At 36.8% G+C, this 20,062-nt stretch overlaps 1 protein-coding gene across 1 annotated transcript; it reads left to right on the top strand.

Moving 5' to 3' along the window:
* The first annotated feature begins 735 nt into the window (after window positions 1-735).
* LOC117338397 (AP-5 complex subunit zeta-1-like) lies at window positions 736-19,574 on the top strand. The gene is made up of 19 exons (XM_033899747.1): window positions 736-782; window positions 3,756-3,893; window positions 4,379-4,583; window positions 4,991-5,037; window positions 5,564-5,661; window positions 6,563-6,730; window positions 7,596-7,814; window positions 8,165-8,202; window positions 8,959-9,121; window positions 10,165-10,343; window positions 10,827-10,910; window positions 11,466-11,665; window positions 12,384-12,470; window positions 13,194-13,316; window positions 14,095-14,227; window positions 14,902-15,090; window positions 16,408-16,562; window positions 16,763-16,810; window positions 19,389-19,574. Exons 1-19 carry the CDS (start codon window positions 736-738, stop codon window positions 19,459-19,461), a joined length of 2,394 nt encoding a protein of 797 aa, XP_033755638.1. The 3' UTR covers window positions 19,462-19,574.
* The last annotated feature ends 488 nt before the right edge of the window (window positions 19,575-20,062 follow it).

The following is a 20,062-nucleotide window of genomic DNA, read 5'->3' as shown; positions in this document are numbered from 1 at the left end:
TGCAGCACTTATAAAAGTGTAGTGCAATTTGCAGCACTTATAAAAGTGTAGTGCAATTTCCTAGTTTACCAATTTGAAACATTGTAACTAAGGGGGTTTTATCCAATAATCAATTATTTCCTTGGGGATTCGGAGTACAATTCGAAGCAACGACTATTGCAATTATTTTGGTGTAATTGTTGAGCATGGCTACACTCACAATATGTTTAGATGCCGCTCAAAACTTCATCGATAGAAAAAAAACAGCGTTGTCCCTGCACGTTGTCAGTGACATGTTATTCAGCTATTTTTATAAGAAAATAAAACATTCGGCAGCATATTTGTGCACACCTATATTTGAGCTATCGTTCAAACTAAATGTTATCAATGGTGACACATAAAATAAATTGAAAATAATGTACTTACCCTGTAAAACTACTACACAAGTTTTGTTTTTATCTGCTTCATGGAGGCAGGGATAGCGTAAAGTTGTCAATGGATACGAGTTTGCGCGAGGTCGATTTCCGGTGAGCTGCAAAAACAAATTGAAACTTTGAACTAAAACGAAACAAAATCAATTTGATTATTAATAATGTTGTTAGAACTTAAACATGATATACAAATAATAAACAAAACTCAAATTTTGGTTAAATTAACGTGCAACGTTTGCGAAATGTGCAGTAAAAAAATCAAAATAAACTACTCTGTTTCGTTTTATTTTGGAAAGTTAATATTTTGATATTTGTAAGCAACAAAATGGCGACGTCCATGATCCAAATTGACAATATTTTTCACCAAGCAAAGTAAGTACTATTGTATTTTGTTCCACATATTCAAGGTATGGCAACTGTTAAAAACGATAGATTGAAACATATTTCTACCATCTCGTGTGTTTTTGTTGTGTTTTTTAAACACCATACGTTTGTATACAAAAACAATAACTGTGCAAAAAGGTGGGTGTGTCCGTACCCTTGCTGAGTACTGGGATGGCATCAAATAATATGAAAACAGGAATTACCTGAAGCGAGCACAGCGTCTGCAGTAAATACGTACATTGCCCAGCACAGGCAGGTTATTTTTCATTACTCCTTCCTATTACAGATTCGGTACCATTGACCCATCCAAGTATAAGTCGGGTGGGGTAGGTTTTGGTTTGTTTTGTTTAACGTCCTATGAACAGACAGATTCATTTAAGGACGTGCCAGGTTTTGGAGGTGGAGGAAAGCCAGAGTACCCGGAGAAAAACCATCGGCCTACGATCAGTACCTGGCATTTGTCCCACGTAGGTTTCGAACTCACAACCTAGAGGTAGAGGGCTAGTGATAAAGTGTCAGGACACCTTAACCACTCGGCCAGCAGCATGATTTACCCCCCAAAAAACAAAAAGACCACCAAAAAAACAAACTTCTAAAAGGTTATAAAGACCTGTAAAAGGAGTAGTAGTGTGCAGCCAGCCGGGATCGAACCCGCGCCCCTTGGCTTACTGGTCCGCCGCTCTACCGACTGAGCTAAAGGGAAATTCCCCCTAGCCGGAAGCTAGAAGGCGACCATACAACTATTTTCAGTATTTACAATTAAAACCCGGCCTGCTACACTATTCCCTCCTTCAAACGTGTTCGCCCCCGAACACACCAACCCAGGTTCTATCTCCAAGGAAGCCTCTTGCTTTCACTTGGAGTGGTCTGCGGCACCAATGTAAAAATTCAAGGAGTAGTAGTGTGCAGCCAGCCAGGATCGAACCCACAACCCATGGCTTACTGGTCCGCTGCTCTACCGACTGAGCTAAAGGGAAATCCCCCCTAGCCGGAAGCTAGAAGGCGACCATACAACTATGTACAGTATTTACAATTAAAATCCGGCCTGCTACAGACCGAAAGAGGCCGACAGACACCCAAAAATATTTAATTTTAGTCGTAATAGCTGGCATTCACTTAGGAATACGAAATTCACCTTTGAGACATATAAGGAATGTTTATGAATATTCAAGAAAATAAATTGATTACATTTCTCACAATACGCTTATAAAATTCTCTCATAACTGTTCAGGAGAAACAAATCATTCTCGGATGTTATATGTGTAAAACAATGAACAGTCTATAATGATTTATATGTCTTAATTATTTTATATTATTAATTCATTGTTTAAAGTTCTGTTCTTAGCTTTTGTTTTTTTTTCAGCCTTTGTTATTTTTTGGGGTATTTTTTTATTTTTTTTTTGGTAATTCGTGCCGCCCCCACTCAGGGGTGGGGTAGACTTTGTGAAGGAGGGAGTAATGTTTACATCTTATACTTGCATAGGAATTTCCCAAGTGTGGGCTGAGGGTATTTTTCATCATTCCTTCAAAATATAATTTTAGGCATGGCCTATGTGAGAGCGCAGCAATCCCGGTGCCCATGGAACTCGAGAAACAAGCACACATAATCTAGTGTACTAGAATAGTAAATCCCACGTTACAAAATGAATATATTGCCAACAAATCTATACACTGGTTTGTAATAAAGTATATATCAACAAGAATTATGATTTAGATAACTTACTACAAAAACTAATCGTAGAATAAGTCTTAAAATAGACTGATTAAGCGATGACAAGGTGACGGGACAGCAGATCTCGCAGATGAGCAGCAGACGACAACAAAAAAATTCGGAAGTCCTCTTTATTTTATGTGCTATATTTGGTAAACTTGTATGCAACTCGAACGGACCGGAGCTGCACTCGTAAAACACCGGAAATATTTTCGTTGAAAATTATACCGTTACGTTTTGAATATAAAAAATTAAGAACTTGTTTGTGATAAATTTTATTAACAAATTCTAACTAGTGTGAAGTCGAACATTTGCATATTTTTAAAATCTTGATATTTTGTAATCTCCCGAGAATGTGACTTTGAATACAGTCTTGCGCAACACTGGATCTTGTCGTGACTTCCTGTTTCCGGTTACTGAGAAAGTTTTTGAACTCTAAGTATATTGGGGGAAAAGGGGGTTTTCCGAGACATCTCTACCATTAAGTTCGCTACGCGCTATGCGCTCTCTATTACACTTTTAAGTGCATTATCTTAAAAAAAAAATCATTCATAAATCATTGATGTAGATCTGGCAATCATCTTCCGGGGATAAGCCCAACCCCCACTTTTGCCCATTTTCACTGCTCTAGCCCCTGGGCTTATACCCAGTAAAATACAGTATTCATATTGAGATCTGGTTCTGAAATTTAGACCAAGGGGTACTACCAATGTAGCGGAACTGGACCGGGTCGATCATCGGCGACCAGGTAGCTCAATCGGCTAGTGTTCGGAGGTCCCGGGTTCGAACCCCGGTCTGGCCGGGCATTTTTCCACTCCTACTACATTTGGTGCCTGTGGCCAAACCTTGTTTCAAGTGAGGTGAATACTTGACAAGGGGATACCCGAACCTGGGTTGTGAGTTGTGAAGTCTTCGGGGTCGAAGACTTAAAAAAGGGAGGGAAGAGTGTAGCGGAACTGGACCGGGTCGATCATCGGCGACCAGGTAGCTCAATCGGTATAGAGCATTCGGCTAGTGTTCGGAGGTCCCGGTTTTGAACCCCGGTCTGGCCATGCATTTTTCCACTCGTACTACACCAATGCATTTGATGGCTGCATTAATTATAGAATTGGGTAGTTCTACTCTACTTGGCGATTGTGGATGTTCGTTATTGTTCAATGTCCAAGTAACACAAAAAAATCGTTAATAATAATAGTATAAACAATTTTTTAACTGTGTTACTATTTAATGTTAATTGTTTTTCATTTCAGAAATGCAACTCAGGAAGAAATTGATGGTATTTGTTCAGGAATTCTTGATAGTCTCTATGTCCCGGAGCAGTCTGGGGAAAGTTTGAATCTATTAAGACAACTCTTCCTTATCCTGCATGTTTCACAAACAGAGCCATGGTAAGTTTCCCCGTTTTTATTCAAAAACTTGCACATTTTTTTTTTTATTTCCTTTTTATTTGTTAAGTGTACAGTATTACTATAGTAATTTCATCCTGTAATAAGCCTGTTGCGGTTTGCGTTAGTTACTTAAAAAGCAGAAATCATAGACTCACTGTTGAATGGTGTTCTTGGGCGAGACACTTTACTTTAATTGTTCTTAATAGAAAGTGGCAGGCCTCTGGTATGTTGTTCAGTGAGGTAGCCACCAGCTACTACATATAAGGAGACTGCCTCAAAACAGCTCTTGCTGTTCACAGGGCAATGAATAAATAAATAAATAAATAAACAAATAATTAAATGAATAAAATTTTCATTAGTTTTTAATTCAATTGCTAGTAATATATGTATGTATGGGAAATGGATAAAGAGTAAAGTATTTTAGAAAAATACATTAAAAAAAATTGAAGAAACAATAAAAAATATTATACTTCATTTTTTGTCAGCTTACCCAAGAAGTTCATTGCTACAATGGTGAACATGGTGAGTTCCATGGACAGAGAAAAAACCAAGGAATGTTTGTTGTGCGAACAAATGATGACGGAACTGTTACCGCGGAACAGGGAGGAGTTAGGGCCAGATTTCTACACAGAGGATGAGCGTGTGGACCCAAAGTCTGTTGCCAACTCATTTACACTTTACCGAATCCAGGTGAATTGTTTAAATTAATAATTAATCGGTTACCCCAGTATCATCAATGTTTCTTAGTGTGAAAAATTTTCCATTGGAATTGAATTTAAGGAATAAAATCTTAAATCATTAACTGTTTATTGTTTTATATGAATAAACAACAGCTACATCTGTTAAATTGGCAAAATTAAAATTGTTATTACTTGCCTCAGAAAAAAATCTGTTTATCGCTATTTCGTCATGTAGGCAATAAAACTGTTATTACTATAACTAACCAAACAAGCAAAGGTTATATAAATTAAAATGGTTGCAATCAATGACTTTCTGATGTTCAGCAATAACCGGAAAATAAAATTCTACAAATTTGATTTGTTTATTTTTCTTCTTTTTTTTTAATAATGCTGGAAAATTATTTTGTCTTCATTCAGGGAAACAAAAACAAATGCATTGAAAAACTGATTCCACAAGCTGTAAGGTAAGATTGTTTGCCAAGGAAAGATAATTATGTAACTATAGTGTTGTCAGAAAATTGTACTGATTTTATGCCCTTGTATGTCTTAGTTTGGGGCATACTGTTTTACCTTGATTTTGTTCGTTCTTCTGCTGTCTGTTCGTCCTTCTGTCAGTCTGTCCACTCAGTTTTCCGCACTTTGTTCAGCCATGCTTCAAGATATGTTGATGAAAGCTGGTATGTAACTTCAGTATGAGTAGCTCGAGAGCTCAAGATCAAGTTTCAAGGTTTTTGGGTCAAGGTCAAGGTCAAGGTCACTGTTACTAATTTTAGTGGGGGACGGTAGGGACATGTGTATTGTTTTAGCAATGCCTTGCATGCTTGGTTAAATTACAGGGTTCATCCAGATTTTGACTTCTTTTTTTTTGACAAGTAAATCGCTGTAATTTGATTTCTTCTTTTTGTTGCATAACTTCAACTTTAACTTCAAATAATTTTCTTATTCATCCAAGAATTAAAATGAGCTATAATCTCCACTTTTTGCCCGTAGGTGGATGAGCAGCGAGAACGTGGACCCAGTCGTACAGAGACAGGCTTTCTCCTTCCTGGTGGCCATGTCTCTCCAGCATCGTCTTCTCCTAGCAGATGGTAATTGGTTTATTCCATTTGTAAATACCGTAAATTTAATTAATGACAATTAATATTGAAGTTTGTCCACAGTAGTGTAGTTTTTGTTTTTTTGTTTTTTTGTTTAAGAGGACAAATATGTTTATCAATTTTCCAAATGTAACATTTCATACGTAATTCTTGATAAAAAATCAGACTATGGTACTTAACGTACATGATGAAATTTTCACAGACGAAAGATGTTCCCAATCTTTCAATTACACCATTTTTAGCCCACCATCATCAGATGTTTGTTATTGCTATTTCTCAGAAAGTACTGAAGGGATCTTTCTCGAATTTCATATGTAGGTTGCCCTTGGTCCCTAGTTATGCATATTGCATTTTGGGACCAGTTGGAAAACAACATTGCCGACAGGAAGCCATCTTGGATTTGGACAATTGAAGATTGTTATCCCTATTTCTCAGAAAGTATTGAAGGGATCTTTCTCAATTTATACAGATTAGTAAGAGGAAGGTAAAAATAGAGAGAAGATCAATCTGACATGGAACCTATAAAGATCATTCAATGGTGGGCGCCAAGATCCCTTTGGGATCACTTGTTACATTCTATAACATCTTTTTATTTCCAGTAAACTGGACCGTTTCTAACTGCCTTTCTTTTTCCTTTCAGTATATTAGTGTAACCCTGGTAAATACTAGCCGCAGTATACCACTTGGCCAGAGGTTCCGGGTTCGATCCCTAGCGGACGCAGTGATATAAATTTAATTAATCATGCACTCTGTTACATTGGTTGTAAGATGTTCATATTTGGCCTGAAGGTTCTATAATAGTCATACAATCTGGCAAAATGAAATATTTTGATTTTGACTTTTTTTCCCCCCAATTTATAAGGTATGTGTTTTTTGTATATTTGTTATATAGGCAGTATAAAACAGTGCAGTAGGAGTGTGTCAGATTGGATGATGTCCGCCAGTCTACAACAGGCCCCGAACCCTTACACCAGGAAAATCTTCAAGAAGGAGCAGAACAGTGTTGTGACAGAGGTGGACGGCACACCAAGCCGTAACTTCTTCACAGTTCTCAATATCGGTGAATTTTGTTTTTTCTTTTTTTTTTTTTACATTAGTCTAGCTGTTCATTATATATTTGCTTTTTCTTGTGTATTTGTAATTTGATTTTATTGAGAAGAAAATGAAATTTAGATGTGCATATCTGTAGAAATGGTAAAAGTGTGTTAGTGTATCACATGCCATAAAACTGACATCCCATTGGCTACACACATGTGTACTAGTGCATCACATGACATAAAACTGACATCCCATTGGCTACACACATGGATACTAGTGCATCACATGACATAAAACTGACATCCCATTGGCTACACACATGGATACTAGTGCATCACATGACATAAAACTGACATCCCATTGGCTACACACATGGGTACTAGTGCATCACATGACATAAAACTGACATCCCATTGGCTACACACATGGATACTAGTGCATCACATGACATAAAACTGACATCCCATTGGCTACACACATGGATACTAGTGCATCACATGACATAAAACTGACATCCCATTGGCTACACACATGGGTGCCTATTTCTCCTGATATATAAAAGAGAACACTCTCCTGTTGCTTAATCAATTATAAATTTGATGATCAGAATCAGAAGGCCTTTCTGATTAGTTAATCGATTCCTACCGATAATCACTACAACACTAATCTCTGTAACCATGACATTAGTTTATGAATTAACATTGTTTATATTTAGACCTCAGTAACCATGCCAACTATTTATGTTTACATTGTTTCTATTTCTGTAACCATGACAATAGTTTATAAGTTAAATTTGTTTATATTTACATGTTAACATTGTTTATATTTACATCACTGTGTGACCATGACAACTGTTTATAAATATAGGTTGTTTATGTTGACCACAGGTCAGTATTACACAGATGACCAGTTCCTGAACATTTACAGTTTCTCCATGCTCTATAAATGGTTACATCACTGTTTTACTGTGGAGGCCTCAACATCAGCTGGAGAGAAGGACCGTTCGGACACAAACTCCGCCTCCTCACCTGTCCACCGTGTTTTTGATATCTTGGTCAACAAGTCCATTGATTATTGCTTCAGAATCCTTGACCAGTGTGACAGAAGTAGGTCAACTACTGAAATTAAAAAAAAAAATTAAATAAAATGTATTAAATTTTTCAATTTTTTTATAATCTTTGCACATGTTCGCTTCAATATCTTTTACCAGTGTGACAGAGAGGCAAACTGGTGTCATATTCAACAAGTAAAAAGTTTTAAAATTTCATTGTAGTTTAAAATCATTTCACTCCTCTCATAATTATTTACTAAGTTCTTTTTGATCCTATGATTTAGGTAACTCATCACAAAAAACACATGTTGAAATGTGGTCTAAACAGTAAATGATTTACCATGATTGTCACATGTACAAAATAATCTTACATGTAGATAAAAATATGATTTTTTTATCTTACAGAACCTAAGATACCATCCGACCAAGATTTACAGAATGCAGTGAGTAAGATTTTATATGCTTAGAAATATTGTCCAAAATCTATTATTAGAACTGATTTGTCATATTGAAAAAATTCAGTATTGTATAACAGTGTCAATAAAATGTACTACATCTAAATCCTTCAATTTACAATCTTCACTAATATAAGTGCCAAAGAGGTAACTTGTTTTGAAGAATATCATGTCCTTGACCTTGTTTCAGTATCTCCTTGAGACTGGATGTCCTTGACCCTGTGTCAATGTCTCCTTGAGACTGGATGTCCTTGACCCTGTGTCAATGTCTCCTTGAGACTGGATGTCCTTGACCCTGTGTCAATGTCTCCTGGAGACTAAATGTCCTTGACCTTTTTTCAGTATCTCCTCGAGACTAGACATCTTTGACTTTGTTCATTGTCTCTTCGACACCAACCTTTCCTACCTGTCAGTTTTTGTGTCTCTCGGGAAGTTGAGAAAGAGGCTGGTCTGTGTTGTCATGGTTATGTCCTTGCATGGGCATAACACATTACCCTCATTGTGCTTGATAGCATGCAATGGACCTCCCATAGTTTGTTCAATGAAGTAGTCACCAACTACTACAAGGAGACTCCACCTCAAACCCTGACTATTCACAGGGCAATAAACACGGCAAACAAACAAACAAAACCCCTTGACACTGTGAATGTCCTTGACCTTGTTTCAGTGTCTCCTTGAGACTAGATGTCCTTGACATTTTTTTCAGTATCTCCTCGAGACTAAATGTCCTTGACTTTGTTTCAGTGTCTCCTTGAGACTGTGAATGTCCTTGACCTTGTGTGTAAGATTGACACTGGCCAGATATCCAAGGTTTTCCAGGAGATTCGACGACTGTACAACAGACTGTCCCAGGACTGGAGCAAGTCTCGCCTACTCCTGCCAATTCTACAGTTCTACATGAACCACAGTGAGTGTGTACTGTATACTGAAATTTACTCTGTTTTAGTGTGCATTGTATTTTCTTAATATTTATTCACAAATTATTAAATTTATGATTTATATAATGGTGTATTTATTTCCAATAGTGATGATAATCACCATTAGAATTAATATGTTTTAAAGGTTGAAATTCACAAATGAGCCTCTTACAGATTAACACAATGAGGGTATATGTATACTGAAATAATTTCATTTTTGTGTGCATTTTATTTTCTTCAGTGTTATTCACATGTTTTTAAAATCAAATAGATTCCTTTCAGAGTAGATCAAATCTTTTACCAATTCGGACACTTCATAAGACAGTGCTAGTCATCGAAACGTCACACTCTTAAATATCATATTGGTTGTGTCATATAACTTCTATCATATGCCATATGGTTATTGGTTAAAGGTTTCTTCAGATGTCCATATTTTAGTCAGATGATGTTTATTGTTCCAATTTTTGGAGTGAATGTTCTTTTGGGCTCTAACAATGATGGATATGGATTCAATTTGTGATTTTTTTTTTTTTTTTTTTTTTCTTTTAAGTTTTTGGGACTTTACCAGTATTTCCAAAGATCTGAATGGGAATAGTCAGGCATCTATGCATCATTTATGCGGTTCTCTTGTTGTTAATGGCTTCAATATAAACTTGGTAGCCAGTATTATTTCCCTACCGCTGAAATCAGGCGGACAATAGGTTTCCTGTCTGTCTGTCAGTCTGTTCACTCAGTTTTCCACACTTTTCTCAGTCATGCTTCAAGGTATGTTGGTATGTAACTTCAGTATGAGTATCTACAGATCAGGTTTGAGTTTCAGTATTTTTGGGTCAAGGTCACTATAACTATTTTTAGTCATGCTTCAAGGTATGTTGGTATAAGTTGGTATGTAACTTCAGTATGTGTAGCTACAGATCAGGTTCAAGTTTCAATATTTTTGGGTCAAGGTCAAGGTCACCATAACTATTTTTAGCGGGGATCGGTAGGGGATATGTATTGCTTTAGTAATACCCAGCATGCCTGTTTTATACAGGTAAGGCTGTGTTACATGACCCTCAGGAGGCCTACAAACTGGTATTCCACATGGTGCTGGCTCGCAGCTTTATGGATAACGCTTTGATGTTTGACCTGGTCATGTTCCTCCGGCAGAACCTGGAAGCTTTATGTCACGACACAAAAATCCTCACCACTTACTTCCCTAACATCTTCAAGGTTTGTGTGAGAGAGAGAGAGAAGATTGAATATTAATATTTACTTTTGCCATTAAAGATAAACAATTTCTGTAACAATAGGTGGATGCTATTCAACTCCCAATACATCAATTAATCATTACAATTGTTGTATAAACGTACCATTTATACCACACATGGAATAAAATGTGATATTAACCAGTGTGATATTATTAACCAGTGTGAATATTAACCAGTGTGATATTAACAAGTGTGATATTATCCAGTCTGATATTAACCAGTCTGATATTAACCAATGTGATATTATCCAGTGTTATATTAACCATTGTGAATATTAACCAGTGTGATATTATCCAATGTGATAGTATCCAGTGTGATAGTATCCAGTGTGATATTAACCAGTGTGAATATTAAGCAATATGAAATCATGGTATTATCCAGTACTAGAGACATTATCATCAGCAGCATGATACAAACTTTTTATGATACAAACTTTTTATGACAGATACTGGCCTGGAACCCACGGACATACTTGAGTGAATTTGAGGAGCTGTTACCAGCTCTGATGTCACCATCTACAGCACTGGAGGTAAAACAATGATATGACAATATTTAGCTTGCAGGGATAAAGTCCAGTGGAGTTATTGCTGTACCACTGGTGTTGGCATCATAGGCATTGGCATATAAATGGCTAAAAAATACCTCTCTGAAAAATTTCAAGTCAAACACAGATACATGTATATGATATTATAGTAAACATTTGAATAGCATCAGAATTGTGATGGTAAATTTAACTTATCTTGAGTTCCAACTACATTGTATTATGTTACAAGATCTTAAAAAAACTTTTAAATGTACATATGTTGGTGCACTCAATTTTAACGCTTAGATTTTTTTGTTTTTTGTTTGTTTTATAAGTTAGATTTAAAAAAACAAAAAACAAAAAACAACAACAAAAAACCACTTAGATTTTAACAATTAGCACAATTATGAATTAGCCCATCAAAAATCCATGTCGCAGAAAACAGTATAAAGTATTATTCAATTAGCACAACCACAGTGTGAAAAGTGCTAAAATAAAATTACCGCCAAAAATTGTATGTTTACAGTATCCTGAATTAATACTTATATCCCTTGTGTCCAGATTTTACATGTCCTGCTTGACCTTCCGTGTATGACAATCGCCCTGGAGATAACGGAGCGATTGGGTGGGAAGGGGGAAGCCCTGACCCAGTCCGACACAGACCCCATCACCTCTGTAGACGCCTTCCATCATCTGTTCTACAGACCCATGTTTAACTTCTTCACACGAGTTGAGGGCGGCCATGGAGATACCATAAACAGGTTGGTACTTGTCTTAGTGGTGTGACGGGGGGTATTTACATCATGCACTTTTCAACAAAAAAACAAGTGTTTTTATCCTGGGCCATCATATAAACTTCGATAGCAGTTATTGTGTTGATTCAGGAGGGCAGTAGATATGAGTTGGCTTATTGCCAGGTATTGGCTTATTGCCAGACATTGGTTTATTACCAGACATGGACTTATTACCAGACATAGGCTTATTATCATACATGGACTTATTATCACGCATGGGCTTATTACTAGACATGGACTTATTACCAGACATGGGCTTATTACCAGACATGGACTTATTACCAGACATGGGCTTATTACTAGACATGGACTTATTATCAGGCATGGACTTATTACCAGACATGGACTTATTACCAGACATGGACATATTACTAGTCATGGACTTATTACCAGAAATGGACTTATTATCAGGCATGGACTTATTACCAGACATAGGCTTATTACCAGACATAGACTTATTACCAGACATGGACTTATTATCAGACATGGACTTATTATCAGACATGGACTTATTATCAGACATTGCAAAATAATATGAACTGTTTTCGAAATATCAAAAGCAGTAGGGTCATAGTAACAAGAGCTTCGGTTAACATACCATTTTGATTATGATGATGCCTGGTGATAATTAATCTACCAAAAATTTGTCAGAATTAATATCAACGTGTTATTTTCTTTTTCACAGACTGGCTAGCTTCCACAACGCTGTGAAGGATATGAGTCAACATCCCCGTGTGATCGTGTGCTCCCAGACGGTGCCGGTCCTTCTACGGTACATCTCCATTTTACTTGCATGTTTGTTTAATTTGGATTCAGTATATTTGCAAGTACAAGGTTTTCAAATACGTTTTCATATTAAGTTTATTTATGTCGATGTCACATATTCAAAGAATTTTGTAATATATCAAAAAAAAAGTTATGGTATGTTTCTTTGATGAAATTGGTGTTATTCTAAAAATCATCTGATCAGAAATTTTAATTTGAAACAAGGCAATAATCAGCAATTCACTCTTAAATGTCCATTCTTGTTCATCATATAAAGGGAAAGGACATGCTGAGGGATTAATCTGTTGCCCATTAAGCATATTTGTCCACTACAAGTGAACTTAGGGGGTGGTGGGGGGAGTTAAGATTTCCTCTTTGTCTATCTTGTACATATGTATGTACATATTAAACACCAAAGTTTTCTTAGCACTCTAGCAGCTTCTTTCCTGATTTGAATTTCATCAAATGTCAAACAATTACAAAGGACGATATAATTTCAGACAAGTTTAACTTTCAGGGTTGCAGGGTCAAGGTCAATGTCAAGGTCACCATTGCTATCTTTAGCAGGGACCAGTATGAAACATTTATTGATTTACCAACATTTAGTATGCTTATTTATACAATGAAAACTCTGTATAATGAAATTGAAAATATTGGCAGGGATTTAATATACTTACAACAGACAAGAAAGACATTTTTTGTTCAGTGTGATTTTAATGGTGTTTACAAGGGTGTGGTTTGAGGTGGTGCTCGAGGAAGGGACAACAGACTTGGCTGCACACTTGCTTCCAGTCCTACTTGAGCGGTCAGCACTGCTATACGATATGCCAGACTTTAAAATAGATGTGAAAAGGTATATATCATTAGTAACATTTCAAAACAGATGTTGAAGTTAACATTTCAAAACAGATGTCAAATGGTAACAATTTCAAAACAGATGTTGAAGTTAACAATTTCAAAACAGATGTCAAATGGTAACAATTTCAAAACAGATGTTGAAGTTAACATTTCAAAACAGATGTTGAAGTTAACATTTCAAAACAGATGTTGAATATTAACATTTCAAAATAGATGTCAAGCGTTAACATTTCAAAATAGATGTTGCATGTTAACATTTCAAAACTGATGTTGAATGTTAACATTTCAAAACAGATGTGAAACGGTAACATTTCAAAACAGACATCAAATGTTAACATTTCAAAACAGATGTTGAATGTTAACATTTCAAAACAGATGTGAAACGGTAACATTTCAAAACAGACATCAAATGTTAACATTTCAAAACAGATGTCAAATGGTAACAATTTCAAAACAGATGTTGAATGTTAACATTTCAAAACATATTTCAAACAGTAACCTTTCAAAACATATTTCAAATGGTCAGTTTTCCACTTTATGTAAAATTATATAGTTTCAAATGAGATGTGAAATTGTTAATTTTGAGAACTTGTTTCTTCATTTGAAGAAATTGATGTACTCAGTAAGGAAATCTATGAAAAAAAAAAAAATATTAAAGACAACTTTCTGTAACATTAAAGTTATGGATTATAATCAAATTATCTCAAATGAAGAAGCAAGCATCTTTAAAGTGTACTTCCTAGTATCATCACTATTTTGTCTTTATGTTCTAGAATATTGTCTGAGAATATTGTTCGGTTGTTCAAAAAGTTCCCTCAAATCCTAATCGAGGAGCAGACGGAGATACAGGACTTTATCACGAGTGTGTCCAATATCACTGGTCGCGAGGAATTCTTTGCGAACATGGTAAGTATATATTCTGTTTTAAGTCTTGGTTTTGCATTAAAAGTATTATTTCACGAGTAGTGCTTCATGTATATGTCTTGAACTTCACATGAAGGTTCTCCTTAAACCATAGTTTGAGACTGATAATGAGAATGACAAAATGGCCACAGTAGACGGCCATCTTTGATTTTGACCACAAGAGGTTTGTTATTGCAGGTATTCTTCAGGAAGTGTTTCATGGATCCTCCCAAAATTTTTATCGCAGTTTTTAAGATCTTCTTGATGTCCCTGTAACACAGGTCTGACATTATTTCATAGACAAACAACTCTCCCTGTGTCGGTGTGTGTTTCTAGGAAAGTTGAGAAACAGGGCTGTCTGTATTGTTGTGGTTGTGAACTTGGGCAAGACACTTCACCCAAATTGCTGTGGGCAGCATGTGACTTGCCTTAATGTTTTTCACTGAGGTAGTCACCAACTACTACAAGATGACCCCGCCTCAAAATGACCCAGACTGTCCATGGGGTGATAAAACCTGCAAAAAAAAATAAACAAATAACTCTGGTCCAAATGGTACAACCGTTTGAACCACAATAAATGAAAACAACTCTTGACTGAGAAGGTTTAGATATGAAAGGGAGGCAATTCAGTACTAAAACTTCTCTCTAAGACATGTTGTTTTGTTTTTACAACACAGGTATGGGCTGTAGGAGAATACTGTTCCTCAACTCACGACGACAGGTGTAACTCTGATGTCATCAAAAGATTCTTCGACACACTAGAGCCGCTGACGTATGAAATGTCCGCCATGGTTTCCATGGGGAGGGTGACCTGTGCTGAAGGTCATGCCAAGATCATTTCGATCCTGATGTCATCTATCGCTAAGGTAATGGTCATTGTCAACATATTAGGGCCTGTTTGTTTATGTTGACAGACTGCTTCCTACCTGTATTGGGTTGTGTTTGTGAAGCTGAGAAAGTCTTTGCTGTCGTGGTTGTGTCCTTGGGCAAGACACTTGACTCTAATTGCTCTGGATGGCATGGGACGGGCCTCCTGTATGTTACTACACAGAAACCTCGTCTCAAAATGACCCTGACTGTTCACAGGGTCATAAACTCAACAAACAAATTGTGTAATGTAATTGAAAAGTGTTTGGTAAACATTTGTGCCAGTATCGAGACTATCAGTGTCACTGAATTCCAATGATATGTCTATCAAAATGTTAAAATACACTTCAGAAGTTAAATTTTATGCTTAATTATATTTATTATTAAAGTATAACAAGTGATGCCAAAATCTTTTATGTAATACTCTTACATCTTCTAAGTGTTTGCTTCTTACTTTCACTTTATAATGAGGTCTGAGAAGAAGAGTCAAAATGACACTGATCAAATTGCATTGCCCAATGAGTGCAGTTTCTTCTCATAACATTCATGTACATGAAATTGTAGAGAAAAGGTAATGTCCTTGTGCAGTTTAATCAAGCTAATTGTTCAATATTGAGATAATCTGTAAAAAGATTAAATGAAATTTGTCTGTTTGTAGTTTTAAACTAGTAGGGAAAAAATTAATCAGGCACTGGATTGAAAAAAATAATTGGGTACAGTGAAAAAAGTCAAGTACAGTGAAAAAATTAATTGGGTACAGTGAAAAAAATAGTTGGGTACAGTGAAAATAGTTAAGTACAGAGGGGCCGTGGTGGTCGAGTGGTTAAGGTGTCCCGACACTTTAACACTAGCCCTCCACCTCTGGGTTGCGAGTTCGAAACCTATGTGGGGCAGTTGCCAGGTACTGACCGTAGGCCGGTGGTTTTTCTCCGGGTACTCCGGCTTTCCTCCACCTCCAAAACCTGGCACGTCCTTAAATGACCCTGGCTGTTAATATGACGTTAAACAAAAACAAACCAAAGTTAAGTACAGTGAAAAAATTAATTATGTACAGTGAAAAAAATTTATTAGGTGCAGTGAAAAAATTATTAAGGTACAGTGAAAATAGTCAACTACAGTGAAAAGAAATAATCAAGGGGAGAATTCAAGGAACTAAAAGGTTCTAGGCAATTGTAACTTTCAAATGAAGATGAACAAAAACTTTTGAAGTTACAAGTTTGATCCAAACATGCATTTAACTGGCCTATGTAATTTCACCAGTACAAAATCCATGATGATTCGTCTAACTGTATTGATTCATGATTGGTGAATTGTAGTTGTCATCACGATGTCAGGACCTCATTCCGAGAGCAGTTTTATGTCTCAGTAAGGTCAGCCAACAGCAACAGCAGTGTGGGGCCCAGGACCCAGAAATACAGGACGCGTTGGTCAGTCGCTCACAACACCTGGTCAACCTTCTTCAAGTTCCAAAGTAAGTCCGTTTTTCGAACTGGACTGGGCTGAGTGCCAGTGGCCAGGTAGCTCAAATGGTTAGAGTGTCTGTCTAAAGTTCGGAGGACCCAGGTTCGAGTCAAATGTACACTCCATCTTCTATATCATTTTCAATCTCAGAGAAAATTTTTAAGAAGTGTCTCCGATATTCATTAATAGTTTTTTTAATCTGCATTACAGTTTCGCTGCCGTTATTTTGAATCCTAGTCCAGGAATACACACTGGCAGGTAAGTGTTTCTGATTCTGTTTCTCCTGATCTGAAAATCTGAAATACCTGTATTCATTAGTCAGGTGGCCGGGATTTGGTTCCCCGATTGGAAAAGTTATGGGGTCACCTGCCCTGCACGGCTACGTGGGTTGTCTCTGGGTATTCCAGTTTCCTCTCACAATTTGTTGTCTCCCGATTTTCAAATATCAATTTCTATATATGGATATCAAAGTTTTTCATTTAAAAATTGTACAAATCAGGGGCCGTGATAGCTCAGCCTGTCAGCTACGTAATCTCAGGTGATGATCGTAGGTGCATGGTTCCAGGCTCCGTAACCATGTCAGTTTGTGTTTCTCGGGAAGCTGAGTAACACGCCGGTCTGTGGTGTCCTGGTTGTGTCCATGGACAAGACATTTTACCCTAACTGCTCTGGATGGCATGCGATGGGCCTCCCGTATGTTGCTCAGTGAGGTAGTCACCAACTACTACAAGAAAACCGCGCCTTAAAAATTACCCTGGCTGTTCACGGGGCGATAAACCCAGCAAAAAAAAACAAATTAGTAGTAATTTACCAACAGACATAGCCGATATAAGTCTGTTTTTTACAGCAGAGCTTTCATGTACCGGTATATGTCAATAAGTGAAGATTTGTAGATTCTGATATTAAAGTTGAAATATTTTTGATATTACCACGGAATTGATGTTTATTATTAGACTGCTATTAATAGTCATCTATAATGAATCAAATACCTATTTTCACAAATTTAACAATGAGAATTGACATGAATTGGAATTGATGTTTTAAATTTCTCGCATCTTCAAATCTGATGATAGTTAGCACATATTTATATGTAGGGACAAAATTCTACATAGAAACCTACCAAGTAGCTAGATTACATCATTACTATGAAGGAACCATGGAATGAAAATATCTCACAAAATATTTTTTAGTAATAATACCAATGTTTAAAAAGTAAAAAGAAGGACTAATGAAAAATACCCTGCCCATGACAGGCTTTGAACTAGCGACCCCTCGCTCGTAAGGCAAACATCCTACCACTAGGCTAAAGAGAAATTCCAGTTAGTCTGAGCTAGTAAGGTGACCTTATACTCTCTAATTTACACTACTCCCTCCCTCCCAAAGTCTCCGCCTTCAAAGACAACCACAACCCAAGTAGTTTATCTTCAAGGAAGTCTCTCCGTCTGCTCTACGTTTTACTTGGAGTGGTCAACAGCACCAAATCTGTAATAGGAAGTAAATTTGAAAAATACCCTGCCCATGCAGGGCTTTGAACTAGTGACCGCTCACTTTCAAGACAAACATCCTACCACTGGAAATTCCTGCTAGTCTGACCTTACACCCTCTACTTTTACAAAAAAAAACATTTATTATGACGAGACAATACAAGGAGTACGTTGTTGGGATAATTTACGATCTTGACATGTTCTTTGTAGCCCGATGCATGGTGGGATTTTAAGATTTGTCAGAGAATAATAGAACCTAACGTGGGTCTGTTCTGTGAAAACGGATATCTCAACCCAAGTGTAAGGAGTTTGGCCAGTCAGCATGGGGCCGAGTGCTGGCCAGGCAAACTCTTACACAAGGGTCGAGATATCCTTGTTTGCAGGACAGACTTATGATTGATTATTTTTCTCACATACTTACAAGCAAATGTAAGCTTTTATGGAAATTTTTTATCGCACAATCAGCAATGCTCCTTAGAATGTGTGTCAAAATTAATGACGTCATCATTAACGACATGGTTACTCAACGTAAAATGATGACGTTACGTTATTGTGAGCAGAGTCATATAGCGACTGCCAGCTGTCTTTACCCCCCCCCTGTGTGAGATCGATATATCTTTTCCCTGGTAACCGTAGGATTACCCTGTTAGGTATGTGAGAAATCTTTATGCTCACGTCCACGAGATAAAAGTATTCATAACATAACAGTATGTTAGAATATTTCAAACCAACATTCTGATTCCTCAAGCTAAAATCAACGAGTAGAGAGTCAACTATTTCTTGATAGATGCAGTTAAAAACGGCATCCCTTACACAGGTATTTTGGGACTATAAACCATGGTTGCCACCTCTTGGGATGCCCAAAGTAGGAGATCGCCCGCTAAGAGATTGTTCAAAGTGGGAGATCTCTCACCAAGGTATTGTTAAAAGTGAGAGATCTCCCACCAAGGTATTGTTAAAAGTGGGAGATCTCTCACCAAGGTATTGTTCAAAGTGAGAGATCTCCCACCAAGGTATTGTTAAAAGTGGGAGATCTCTCACCATGGGATTGTTCAAAGTGGGAGATTTAGGTTTATCAAACCCATCTCTATATATTGCACTTCAGAAATTTTGGCCAAAAATAATGTCCAGGTCTTAAAATCAATAAATGAAAATAAATCTGTCAGACGGATAATAATTGCATGGAAATGTTCTGATAAATGCTCATTTACTTAATTAACAGGTTTAATTTAACTGGTAATGGAATGGTTTTAAATTTTACATCCCTGGCTAAATTTCGAAGTATTGAACTAATTTAATGATAAATTACAGATACACAGGTAGAATTTTTGTTTGTTATTCATTTACTTCAGGTGGCATCGAGACAGTACAGGTCTACCAGCCATGCTTAGAGGTGTACATAGGATCGTAGTATCGGACTCTTAGTGACTATTGAACGTTTTTTCTCTGTTTATGAGATCATATTCGTACTGTGCCAATATTTATCGTTATTGATGATGTATTTATTCCTGTTATTAAAATGCTGATTTAATATTTTCCTTTTGTGTTTTGTGTTGTATTGAAGGACTGCTCCATTAAAATATAGGGGCCTAGCCATGTCAGTTTGTGTTTCTCAGGAAACTATAAATTCAATCTGGGTGAAAGATAGATATTCATGGCACCCAAAAGCACCATTCTTTTTATCTGTCACCTAGATTGAATTTATATTGACAATAAATACAACATGACAAGTGTTTGATTGTTATATTTACTTTTACTTACGTTAAAATTTGTCTCTTAAATAGATACATTCTTTACTTTCACCCATTTCCTTGTATGTTCATTTAAAAGAATAGCATTTTTAAATCAAGTTCCTTTCTATGATCTGACACAAAGGGGCCGCAGTGGCCGAGTGGTTAAGGTATCCCAACACTTTATCACTAGCCCTCCACCTCTGGGTTGCGAGTTCAAAATCCATGTCGGGCAGTTGCCTGGTACTGACCGTAGGCCGGTGGTTTTCCTCTGTGTACTCTGGCTTTCCTCCACC

Source organism: Pecten maximus, chromosome 1 (genome assembly GCF_902652985.1).
Source record: "Pecten maximus chromosome 1, xPecMax1.1, whole genome shotgun sequence".
Lineage (NCBI taxonomy): Eukaryota > Metazoa > Mollusca > Bivalvia > Pectinida > Pectinidae > Pecten > Pecten maximus.
This window is presented reverse-complemented; position numbering and strand designations above follow the sequence as displayed.

What these genes read in the sequence shown, in the direction of transcription:
- LOC117338397 (XM_033899747.1), top strand. Translation starts at nt 736, where the DNA reads ATGGCGACGTCCATGATCCAAATTGACAATATTTTTCACCAAGCAAA. An exon ending in CTGATTCCACAAGCTGTAAG is followed by an intron (nt 5,038 to 5,563) that starts GTAAGATTGTTT and finishes TTTTGCCCGTAG; the next exon opens with GTGGATGAGCAGCGAGAACG. An exon ending in CATGGAGATACCATAAACAG is followed by an intron (nt 11,666 to 12,383) that starts GTTGGTACTTGT and finishes TCTTTTTCACAG; the next exon opens with ACTGGCTAGCTTCCACAACG.